This window comes from Physcomitrium patens, chromosome 7, assembly GCF_059467195.1.
Source record: "Physcomitrium patens ecotype Gransden chromosome 7, ASM5946719v1, whole genome shotgun sequence".
NCBI lineage: Eukaryota > Viridiplantae > Streptophyta > Bryopsida > Funariales > Funariaceae > Physcomitrium > Physcomitrium patens.
In genome coordinates this window covers 10,676,443-10,689,511 of record NC_143416.1, presented here as the reverse complement: position 1 = coordinate 10,689,511, position 13,069 = coordinate 10,676,443, and the positions used below count along the sequence as shown (strand labels likewise).

Genomic DNA, 13,069 nt, shown 5'->3' with positions numbered 1-13,069 from the left:
TTCTTCAAGCACGTCATGACTTTCCAGCAGCAGGTCACTTTGGATATAATAAGACTCTGGAACTCATATCAAGAGATTTTTGGTGGCCACAAATGTGGAAGTCAGTCAAAGACTTTGTACAATCATGTGATATTTGTTCAAGATCAAAAATTCCTCGACATCGACCTTACGGACTTCTTCAGCCATTACCTATATCAGAACAACCATGGTCTTCTGTTTCTATGGATTTCATCACAGATCTTCCAAACTCAAGATCTTATGATTCTATATTTGTGATAGTAGATCGTTTCACCAAGATGGCACATTTTATGCCATGTACAAAATCTATCACAGGTGAAGAAACAGCTAAGCTTTTCATTGATAATATCTATCGCTATCATGGATTACCTAAAGATATCATATCGGATAGGGGAACTCAATTTGTGTCGAGATTCTGGAGGACTCTTTTCAAGATTTTAAAAGTGGACATAAAGCTATCTTCAGCTTTCCATCCTCAAACTGATGGACAAACAGAGCGCGTAAACCAAGTCTTGGAACAGTATTTAAGGTGTACCATCAACTACCAACAAGATGATTGGACAAACCTTCTGCCATTGGCAGAGTTTGCTTATAATAATACGGTACATTCCTCCATGCAACAAACACCTTTCTTTGCCAATTATGGCTATCATCCACGACTTGATACTTTTGATTTTTCAAAAGTTGATAATCCTGCAGCAGAAGATATGGCAAATCGGTTGTCAGAGTTACATGCAATAATGAAGGCGCAGTTGAAGAAAGCTCAAGAACGACAAAAGATAAATGCAGATGTATATCGTAAAGAGCAACCACAACTCAACGTGGGTGATAAGGTATGGCTACTTCGTCGCAATATCAAGACCACTCGACCTTGTGACAAATTGGACTATCGTAGGCTTGGCCCCTTTTCTGTTTCTGAACAGATCAACCCAGTTGCATATCGGTTACATCTACCGGAGTCAATGAAGATCCATCCTGTATTCCACGTGTCTCTTCTTGAACCATATAAGACAGTGGATATACAAGGAAGAAGACAAATGCCACCGCCTCCTATAGAAGTAGATAATAATGAAGAATTTGAGGTGGAAGAGATATTAGACTCAAGGCGGCGCCGAAATAAGCTGGAATATCTTGTTCATTGGTGCGGATATGATATTAGTGAGCGCACATGGGAGCCATCCAGGAATCTAGCAAATGCATCAGCTAAAGTCAAAGTTTTTCATCAATGACATCCATCAAAACCAAGATGAAAACCTCTCTTATAAAAGAGACAAGATTGAGGCAAGATAACATTCAATTTCCTATCCTTGTTTGTAACTTCTTTGCATTTTGTGACGCTAATTAGATGGAGAGCCAACAACCAGTGGATTCAACTCAAGAACCTTCGTTTGCTGACTTACCGGATGAGACATTGCGATTGTCACCTTCAAGACGACGCAACCGAGATGAAGACCCTCAAGAACGACATGTTCTTCCTCGAATAGATGGTGAGATACAACGCGTTTGGTATCACGACCTTGGAAGAGATTCTCGATGTTTGGTGATATTATTGGAGATAGGAACGACTCCTGATGGTGTTTCAAATGTATTATTTGAAGGAAGTTATGAAGGCCTCAACAGTGATCAAATAACAGGGTGGTCTTCTCGCCCTGGAATGGGACACTATCGATGGCTAAGAGGACCCATCAACTATCTTCGAAGAGAACAAAAATCAGAGTATGTAGCAAATACAATTCGCCGCATATTAGATTTTCTCAATATATAATCACCGCTCCTCGTGGAACTCGTCCCTAGAAGGGGGGGTAATGTCACGGACATACATATAATTACCTATATGAATAGATAAAAGTATGTAAAAGTAGATAAAAGTAGGTTAATTGTATAATATCTTCTAGAAAAGCTTCTTAGAAGCTTCATAGACGCTGCTTTGACTTTATAGGAGTCTATAGTTGACTTTTAGGCTAGAAACTTGGTCAACAAGTTAGCCATGTGCCACACATGTTGGAAGCTTAAAGAACAAGCTAACTACGTGGTCCATCCATAGAAAACTTGCCTTGCAAGCAAAGGCATGTGGCCTAGAAAGTCAACATATATTGGAGGTCTTATAGAACATCGCCATGTGGCTTCTAGTTAGATAGTATATATAGAGGCAAGAGTGAAGCCCTCTTCACTCTTGTCAACTCCTTTCTTGCTTCTAGTCTAGTTTCAAGGGTCTCTAGTTTTCTTGTATTTCGGCAATAGCCATTCCAATTTCTTTCTTAATATACATATTTCTATTTTGTCCTATTTCTTTGAGAAAAGTCTCACTTACTCTTTAGCTTTCATCGAGTTCTTGTCCTTGACACTTACATATGATGAACATTTTTTCATTGTCGCTAGAATTGTAACTTGATGATCTTAGCTTCAAAGTTCTTTTCATTTGAAGTTGAAAATCCTAAAGGTCTTCATGAATCTTTTTTTGAAATATTTTATGACTTAAACTTTAAGACTTGTTAATGTATTAAAAATGTATAATATAATGACAAGTAGAATGTCAATTGTTATTTTTTTATTATGATTTCTCTTATAATGTTTACAACATAATTTTTAGCTATTTATATCTGACCTATAATAAGATTTTTAGTACTATTTGGTCTTATTAAAACTACTTTGTTTCTAACTACCTTAACTATCTAAGGCAGCTCAAAGACCTTGTCTTTTATAACACATAGGTAGTTAACCACTTTATCTATTCAAACTAGCTATTTAACTTTTTTCTTCTAATTTTTTTACATTAGTTCTTCTACTTCTTCTATTAACTTCTTTCTTACTTAGTCTACTCTTCTTGTTTTGATTTCTTTTGATACTATTTTTTTTTTCTTCTTCTTATTTTTTTTTTCTTGTTTTGAGTCCTTTTCATACCACTATTTTTTTTTTTAATTCTTTTCTTCTTATTTTAAATTTTTTAACTTCTTAATAATATTTTTAAAAATTACATCTTTCAAAGAAATTTAAATATTTTTATATTAGATTAAATAGTAAGAATAATATCTTGCATTAATACTCCCCTAAAACATATTTGATTAGATTAGATTCTATTTCTTCTTCTTTATTCTAGTCAATCTAATTGTCACTTCAAGAAGGATTTTGTAGTCCAAATAGCTTACAAAAGAATAGTTGAGATAACACAATACCTTTTTATATACTTTTTTTAAATTAAAAAAATTGAATGTTGAAGAAATTATCAAAAATGACATTTTCTTGTTTGCATACACAACATTCACAACACCACTTAGAATTGGTGCAATAGAGTGTAAGTGAATTTGAAAGCCTTCTTTATATAACTTAAAATTTAAGTTTTATCATATAAAAGTCTTTTTTTACTAGTGCTTCTTGTTTAAATCTTATTGCTTAATATTAAAAAAATACAAACCATTGAAAAGTTTAGATCAATTAACTAGAGTTTTTACTTCTCCACAAAAAAATATGCCATCTAAATTAGAAAACTTGAAGAACTAAATACATGTAGCTATGAAGTTCCTTCCTTTTCAAATAAGCATGAGTTGCCATATCCATTGACTTCTAATCCAACTTAAAATCTTACATAGTTTGTCACTATTTATGCTATCAACTTCTAAGATTCAATATATGGCAATCAGTAATAGACTTGACTATCTTTCTACAATCTATTTTCTAACTATATTAATATGCATAATACTTCTAATACATTAGTAATTCATCAAAATTCATGTCATCCATCATAGTGCATTTATTCATTTGAATATAGTTGGCTTTGAATCTCTACAATTGTTGTTCAACATTCATTGTCTCTTCTTTAAATTTTGTACTCTAAGGCATTCTTTCACATAACTTCTATTGCTTAGAACTACCAAATTTCTAGCCTAATAGTAAGTATCAAGGATATGAATCTAGAGGAAAGAAAATCCTTAATACACTCTTGTATCATTGAAAGAAACTAGAAAGTCATTCAAAGATGATATAATATTGAACTATAATGGCTATTGCCAAAAACAAAAAGACTAGAAAGTCTTAGAACAAGACTAATGACTAGAAAGGCATTGACAAGAATGAAGAAAGCTTCACGCTTGCTTCCATATATACTCTCTAACTAGGAGCTATATGACAATATTCTATAAGACCTCTAACATGTGTTGACTTTGCTAGCCACATGTCTTAACTTGCAAGGCAAGTTCTCTATATATGTGCCACATAGTAAGCTTGTTCTACAAACTTTTACACTGAGTTAACTTATTTCACAAGCTATCAACACGTGGTTAATTTGTTGGCCAAGTTTCTAACCTACAAACACATCTAAAGTCGAAATTGCATCTAAAAAGCTTTTGAGAAGCTTCTCTAAAAAACTTTATGAAATTAATCTATATTTATATACTTCTACCTAATCATACAAGTAACTATTGGAATAAATATATATGTCCGTGACAGTAAGTCTTCACTCCTTTAGTTACTTTGCACTAATTCTTAGCAACCATAATTGTCCTTCTTATCCAATAATAAGCTCCTTCATTGGACTTCGTCCACCATGATACAACTAACTTATGGTAGCATTCAAATATGCTTTGTCCTAATTACTCTTAATTCTCTCTTAAACCATTGAACCTTCTTCTAATCCAAATTCTTTCTTTATTTAATGATTGTTAATCATTTATTCATGATTTCTTCTTTTGGCAAGGTCTTTTTATCTTCTTATTTCCAAATAAGTATTTACAAATCTTCTTTTAACCTTGATTTGAAATTTTCATAAACATATTCTATGATAAACTTGGATTTTTTTTTGTATAAGAACTTTTAATACATAAAGCACACTTATGACTTAGCTCAAAAAAATACCTATTTTTTTTATTGTTTAATTATTATAGCTATAAGTACTTGTTCATAGAATGCCAATCAATTACATTATTAATTTTTTAATTAGGTCAGATAATTGATATGTAGATTTAAATGTTCTCTCTTGATCCACGATCAACTTAAGACATTAAAAGAAAATTTTTGATTAGTCATTAAATTAAATTAAAACAATTAAGACATTAAAAAAATTAGGACTTATATAAAACTCTTAAAAAATAAATTTTATCAATCCAATGAAGAGACAACATTGCCCACATTGCTTATTTTGTTTAGTTTTTTGATTAAGCTAACTTTAGTCTTTTTGGCCTCATGCGCCTTATGTGTTGTATTGAATCTTGTTCACCAACTTGCCTTCTACTTTGATAGAGCATGCCAAATCTTTGGTGGATCAAACATGACCAATTGCAAGGCCATATTCTCATTTGTTGCTAACAAAGGTTAAGACTTTAAAATAAATCTTAAAAGAAAATTAAATCACCAATTGTAAGTATTCTTTTTACACATTATTTTATTAAAGGAGTACTGATGTTAAAAAAAATATAATTATAACATTAATTTTTAAAATCTATGATTAAAATATTACATAGACATGGTGAAAATTTTGATATCAGAAGTAAACTTAAAAAATCCAAAAAACCCAAAATTAATGCTTTTAAAATTTAAAATATATATTTTTCCAATTTTTCAAAAAACATAAGAAGAATAAATAAGTAAATAAACTTTGACGTGAAATTACAGATTTTGTGTGAAACCTAATAATCAGAACCAAAAAAACTATTTTTATTTGTTTAGATGGTAAAAAGATAAATATAAAGATGAAGATAAAAACAAAGATTAAATAACTTAGGCCTGAAAATGTAAAAAATAACATAATAAAGACAGAACTTTGAGTAAGCATTGCAATTGACATTTGATTCAACATACTAATAATTGAAAGAAAATTATAATTTAATGTGGAATATACTTTTTATCAATTAATTTAAAACATAAAAATCATGTATTACAAATAATGATAAAAATTTTAAAAAATATTAGAAAATGTGCATATGTACTTTTTTGTATTCCATCATAGAAATTCGATATTAGTGTTTTAAGATAACTTTATAATATTACAGATTTATCCATGATTTCAACCTTGATTCCTTCTAAGAAATCTATTTAGTTTCTACTGGAAGAAAACTTGTTGGAAAAGAATTTCAATATGAAATATTTAGATAAACATTGTAAAGACAATCCAGAATTTTATTTATATATATATATATATATATATACACACACACACACACACACACACACATATATATATATATATATATATATATATATATATAATTTCTAAAATCAGTATTTGTAGATCAAAATAATTTATTGTATGATCAATGCAATATTTCAATGATCGTAAACTATCAAATGCTTCATAAGATTTTAAAAAATTAAAAAATTAAAAATTTTATACATACAAAGTAACGAAACTGTTACATATCATTTATTTGGGACGACGATCAACCCATCTGAAGCCAGTCAGTCAGTCAGCCAGCCAGCCAGCCATCCATCCATTTTTCTGTTTTGAATGTAAATAGAAATATTTAACTAAAATTATATTAAAACCTTTCATTCATTTCTTTATTTTTATTTTTTTCATATTTTCAGTAACAACCTTAACACAGTTAAACCTCCAGGTTTAAACTCACACCTGAGAATCCTGAATCTGTTTCATGGTTGCTGACATGATCGCACAATAAATTAGCTACTCTATATTGATCATGATAATCACAGCTTTCTGCAATGACAGCTTCACGGCATAAACTTGTCGGTGATACTAGCAACTGGTACTTAATGCTTTTGTCCTTAATCCAGACTGGACGGTTAAATGTGGAGTGTGAAATGTGCTGGTAAAGTTCACGAAAGCTAGTCAGTAACACTATTATACCGGCAATAACCAAGAGCCAGAATAACAATGTTTTCACTTTTAAACAGTCATTTTCCACCATTTCGAGAAGTCGGTAGTTCAAAAACAGCCGGCAATTACCTTCAGAGAAGAAGCCTCAATTTCTTGCCGGAAAGAGCGTTGCAAGCTTCAAATATATGGTCGCAAGAAATAAAATGTCAAAAACCGTGAGGAATTACAATAAAAGAAACGACTTGGCAAGTAGAACCAGATCTTAAAAAGTCGCCTCAAAAATAATGGATATCGATGATTATGTTAGTACAAAATATTGTGTGTAATAATACTCAAGGAAGAACAATATCTGTTATAACCTCTGAAACCACAAACCACATTCACTCTAGTATGTAACATACAGAGACAGAAAGGCGAGATTTAAAACTATCCAACACATCGACACGCACCAATTACGAAAGAATACAGACGACAAAGCCAGCAAAGGTACAGGAACACACTCCAGCGACAACAAATAGTAAACATTTGAGAACAAATGCAACCATCGCAGCGAAGACCCACGTACATGACAAGTCAAATATCAAACGAATAGAACCCCACAAGCAGCAGCAAAAACATCCAGGTCAGCAGCTGCTGCAAAACAAGGTGGCATAACAGTTGCAACAAATTGCACGCTGCAATGGACACAACACGAACACATTCACAACACATCCTATTCACCCTTCACCTAAACTCAAAAAACGTAACAATTGCGTACACAAGAAATTGACAAAAACATCAAGAGAGAACTCAACTCTACCCACCAAAACTATACTTCATCACTTCAGAAAATATCCCGAGTATACCAATCATTCGAAAAAATAAAAACCTGGTAAAAGCCCGCCATGACCAGCAACCGAAAACTCCTCACCCATGACCACCATCCGCAATTCACATAAAGAATACACATATGAACTACATCCCCCATTACATCGCCACATCCATTTCCCTGCCCAAAACATCCCTCCTTCCTCCCCACAACCGCCGCCTCAAACTGGAGAAAAAAATTCGTAAATTAAGCTCTTGCAGTCCCGAGCAAAATCCCTACCAGATCCTATACATCATCAATCAATCGAGTCCCGCTCGCGTACATCTCTCGCGCTCGAAATGGGTTCTACCTACTCTGATTCTGCTGCCCGACCCGGCCCCGCGCCGATCCCATTGCCCGTCGGCCTTGCCCAATCCCTACTCTACAAAACCCTACCCTCATCCGCCTACTTGCTGTCGGTGAAATCCGCATCGATCACGTCGTCTCCTCCCGCAGCCGGCCCCGAGCTGCTCCCTTGCCCGCCTGGCGCGCCTCCCTCGGGCGCGCCTCCGGCTCCGGGCTGGTTGTACAAAGACTGTCCTAGCTGCATCACCTCCTGGTTCAAAGCTGCCATCGCGTCCTTCATGCTCTGTGTGTTGTCGCTCGCGATCGCATCCTTCAATTCCTTCAGCTTCGCTTCCACCTTGTCCTTCACCTCTGCTGGCACCTTGTCCGCCAACTCCTTCAGCTGCTTCTCCGTTTGGTACACCACTGAGTCTGCCTGGTTCTTCGTGTCCACTGCGTCCCTCTTCTCCTTGTCTTCCTGCCCGAACTTCTCCGCCTCCTGCACCATTCTCTCCACCTCGTCCTTGGGCAGCGTGCTGGCTCCTGTGATCGTGATGTCCTGCTTCTTCCCCGTGCCCTTGTCCATGGCGCTCACTGACAAGATGCCGTTCGCGTCGATGTCGAACCGAACCTCCACCTGCGGCACGCCCCTGGGAGCCGGTGGAATGCCGTCCAGCCGGAAGCTTCCCAGTGACTTGTTGTCCCTCACGAACTCGCGCTCTCCCTGCAGCACGTTGATCTCCACGCTTGTCTGACCATCGGCGGCGGTCGAAAACACCTCCGACTTCGACGTCGGCAGCGTCGTGTTCCTCGGGATGATCTTCGTCATCACACCCCCCAGCGTCTCCAAACCCAGAGACAGAGGCGTCACGTCCAGCAGAACAATGTCGCTCACTTCACCAGCCAAAACACCGGCCTGCATTCAACACCCCCCGTCCTTCTCATTCGTGCTGCCCACCCGCAACAATGACAACGCACGCACACACCACCAACCCCGACACCTCTTGCTAAACCACCCACTCAACCCCCGCTCCGCTCGCATCCCCACTCTCCCTGCCTCCACATCCGCATTCCACACGCCCCTCACCCACGCCACTCCACTCCACTCCACTCCACTCAACTCAACTCCGCACCCACGTCACGTACCTGCACGGCGGCTCCCAGAGCAACCACTTCGTCGGGGTTCACCGTCACGTTCGGGTCTCTTCCTGTGATCCTCTTCACCAACTCCTGCACGGCTGGTATTCTCGTCGAACCGCCCACCAGAATCACCTCGTTCAGATCCTTGTACGACAACTTCGCGTCCCTCAGCGCATTCTCCACAGGGGTCTTGCACCTGTCCAGCAAGTCCGAGCACAGCTCCTCGAACTTCGCCCGAGTCAGCGTCGTGTCGATGTGCTTCGGCCCGTCGGCTGTTGCGGTGATGAACGGCAAGCTGCACCAAACCCATGCCACCGCGCGGTCAGCAACCGTCCAAACGCAATACCCACAAATCCTTCCCTCCCAGACTCATCCGTCACCCCCAACAAATCCACCCCACGAACAACCCTACCGCGCTCCACCACCCATTGCACTCCCCAATCCACCGTGCCATTCGCACCCGCCCACACGCCGTTCAGCCCCCGTCACCACCCTCACCTGATGCTCGCCTGAGACAGAGAAGACAACTCCATCTTCGCCTTCTCCGCGGTCTCAGTCAACCTCTGCAGGGCTTGCTTGTCCTTCAGCAGGTCCACTCCCTCCGTCTTCTTGAAATCGTCGGCCAGCCAGTCCACGATTCTCTGCACCACCCCCAAAACACCTCCACCCATCAGCACCACACCCACCCAAACATCAAATCGCACCAATTCTTCTCCCCCACGCCTCCACATCAAACTGCGCCCCCCACCAATGCGCCGCAACCAACATGCATTTGCACACACTTCCGTCCCCACTCCAGCTCACCTTGTCGAAGTCGTCGCCTCCAAGGTGCGTGTCACCAGAAGTTGACAGCACCTCGAACACTCCATCGCCCACCTCCAACACGGACACGTCGAACGTTCCACCCCCCAAATCGAACACCAAGATGGTCTCGTTGGCCTTCCTGTCGAAACCGTACGCCAGCGACGCCGCGGTCGGCTCGTTGATGATTCGCAGCACGTCCACTCCCGCAATTCGCCCAGCATCCTTCGTCGCAGTCCTCTGGGCGTCGTTGAAGTACGCCGGGACCGTCACCACGGCCTTCGCGACCTTGTCGTTCAAAAACTTCGAAGCGTCATCCACCAATTTCCTCAACACCTGCACTCACAACATTCCCAAAACCCCACAATCAGACCCTCCTCTTCCTCCTCCTCACCCGGAAACACCCATTCCTCCCGCCACCTCCACGCCCCCCTCGCCAATCCCAATACCAATTCACGCCCACCCGCCCCTCCGCAATCTCCACCACACACGCCCTACCTGAGCAGAAATCTCCTCCGCCGCAAACGTCTTGCCGATGGCCGGGCAGTCCAGCTTCACATTCCCGTTCGAGTCCCTGATCACCTGGTACGACACCTGCTTCGCCTCGTCGCCCACTTCCGCCATCTTCCGCCCGATGAACCTCTTCACCGAGAAGAACGTGTTCGTGGGGTTCACCACGGCCTGCCGCTTCGCAATCTGACCCACCAGCCGGTCGCCGTTCTTGGTGTACGCGACCACCGAAGGCGTGGTGCGCTGCCCCTCGGCGTTCGTCACGATGGTGGGCTTGCCGCCCTCCATGGCAGCAACGGCCGAATTGGTGGTGCCCAAATCAATCCCCACCACCTTCTCCGCCACAACCCGCATCGGACCGGCGGCACGCCTCGCCTGCCCACCGGACTTGGCCCTCAGCTTCTCCACGCCGAACCCCGCGCGACTCTTCACGTCGCCCCCGAAGAACGCATTCCTGCGCGTGCTGAACGCCCCGTCGTTCCTCCGAGCTCCCCTCCTCGCGTCCGCGCCCGCCACGGCTCCCACCGACCCCACGGCAGCGGCCATCGCCTGCGCGTTCATCACGGACGCCATTGCTTCCTGCTCTTACGAACGATATCTACGCCAACTACTCCAAGAACTATATCGCCCTTACCCTTGACGCTCGCTTACAATGGAAACGTTTGGACAAGCTGAGGGTTTTTAGTGAGAGGGATTTGCTGGTGACAGATATACTCAAAAAACCACAGTGGCTGTTGCAGCGATAACAATTGCTGCAGAGACTGGTTGGCAGTAGGGGTTTGAGGTTGTTCTGCTCAGAGCTTCCCAACCCTATCCCGTGATCCAGGTCTGATTTTCTACCTGAAATGTTGACACTCGGGAGACTTAAAAACTTTTCGGGGACGGTTCCGTGGTCTGAATGATATTCGATTGTGTGCGAATCGTCTGGATGAATGATGAGCTTTCGTTCCGTCCAGTGCACCTTCCACATGGACAAATAGTGGCTTAAATTCGGCGTAGTATTGATTCGCTTTTAGTTGGCTTCTTACAGCATTCCACGTGTTTCTTCCAGGCCAGTCTCTCCCTGCAATGCACCATGGAATCCATCGCCCTTTCCCTCCGAAATCATGCACCGAGATCCACCGGATTGCGGTGGTTTCAACCGGGCCAAAGGTGGTACGCTTTCCCGCTTCCAGAGGATTCCTGCACGTGTGCTCAGTGTATGGTGGCGTGGCGAGAAGTTTCTGCGGCGTCTTTAGGGTGGATGGAATCCGTGGGTGTTTGTGGGCTGTCGATCGGGACTGTGTCGTAAGCGGCGATTCCTGGACCTGGGGCCCAATGTTGGCTTTCCAGGTCGAGCCCGCTGCGATGATGGTATGTGTTCGGCGGTGGTTGCGCCGTGAGGCTTAATGCTAGCAAAGGTTGTAGCGGATGGTCTTGGAAGTTTCCATTCCATTCCAGTCTGTTCCGCCTCATTCTGTTTCGTTCCGATCATGAGCAAAGAGTGGAGGGTTCCCTGATGAGAGTTGCAATGGGAAGTGTGGTGACTAGTGTGGACGACGCGACGGCCGCAGCTCTTCGCTACGTTCCGAAATATCTCTGCATGGAATGAGAGAGAGCAAGAAAGAGAGCTTTGGTGAACATACTCTTCGTAGAAGGAGAGTGAGATTATTTGAATGTCCTGGATGGTTTTTGAAGGGTGTTTTGGTTTTGCGATACTACTTAACAGTTGTATCCATGTATGCATGTATATTTGTTGGTGTATTCATAATGTAAGTAGGATTGATTGATGAATATTAGTGTTAGAAATATCTGTATATATGGTCACTTTTCTAAAAGACTTGTCTGTCCTTGAGCACCTCGTGCATTTCGAGACCCAGTTTTCGGTAATTTCACAAAAAACTACTAATGTTTGGCATCTGTTACTAATGAAGTAATGTACTTGGTATTAAACCAAAGATTTTTTTTTTTATAAAAGAATAGAATAAAATAAGAATAGAGTAAATAAAAAAAATAAAAATTATAGGTAGAAAAAAATCTATGAGAAATGGTATATTTTATTTTGTTATTCACAATTTTTTAACCTTGGAACGTTAATTCATGTAATAAGAAGTATCTATGTTATTTTTCAATGGATATTCTTTCTATAATTTGGACTACAAAGCACATATGGACTGGTTTGAAAGTAATTAATTTAGATAGTATTGATGTAATATAAGAAAGTTAGATGAAACAAAGAAAAATACATGTAGAAATATTAGCCTACTAGTACTTAATTTTAGAATTTAAAAGTTGTTAGAAGATAAATTATGTAACAAATATTATACCATAATATATTATTGCAACATAAAAATATGAAGTTTGCTTAATTAGATTAATCTTATATGGTTTTTATGATTGTTCTACTATTTGTAGGTAAAAGTAGATTTATTTCATAATATTTTCTAGAGATGCTTTCTAGAAGCTTTATAGATGTTGTTTTGACTTTTCATGTGTTTGTAGCTGATTGGTAGGTTAAAAACTTGGTCAACAAGTTAACTACGTATTAGTAGCTTGCGGAACAAGCTAACTATGTGGCGCACATATAAAAAACTTGCTTTGCAAATTAAAATACATGTCTTACAAGGTCAACACATTATGGATCTCTTACAAAATATTGCCACATAGCTCTTAATTAAGAATATATATAGAGGCAAGAGTGAAGCCTTCTTCACTCTTGTCAA

At 40.0% G+C, this 13,069-nt stretch overlaps 1 protein-coding gene across 1 annotated transcript; it reads right to left on the bottom strand.

Moving 5' to 3' along the window:
* Positions 1 to 7,818: 7,818 nt before the first annotated feature.
* On the bottom strand, positions 7,819 to 11,203 carry LOC112284738 (stromal 70 kDa heat shock-related protein, chloroplastic). The gene is made up of 5 exons (XM_024524878.2): positions 10,356 to 11,203; positions 9,861 to 10,193; positions 9,555 to 9,697; positions 9,063 to 9,351; positions 7,819 to 8,832 (listed from the first exon to the last, which is right to left on the bottom strand). Exons 1-5 carry the CDS (start codon positions 10,938 to 10,940, stop codon positions 8,038 to 8,040), a joined length of 2,145 nt encoding a protein of 714 aa, XP_024380646.1. The 5' UTR covers positions 10,941 to 11,203; the 3' UTR covers positions 7,819 to 8,037.
* Between the last annotated feature and the right edge of the window lie 1,866 nt (positions 11,204 to 13,069).

What these genes read in the sequence shown, in the direction of transcription:
- LOC112284738 (XM_024524878.2), bottom strand. Translation starts at nt 10,940, where the DNA reads ATGGCGTCCGTGATGAACGCGCAGGCGATGGCCGCTGCCGTGGGGTCG. An exon ending in CGGAGGAGATTTCTGCTCAG is followed by an intron (nt 10,194 to 10,355) that starts GTAGGGCGTGTG and finishes TTGTGAGTGCAG; the next exon opens with GTGTTGAGGAAATTGGTGGA. An exon ending in CTCTGGGAGCCGCCGTGCAG is followed by an intron (nt 8,833 to 9,062) that starts GTACGTGACGTG and finishes TGTTGAATGCAG; the next exon opens with GCCGGTGTTTTGGCTGGTGA.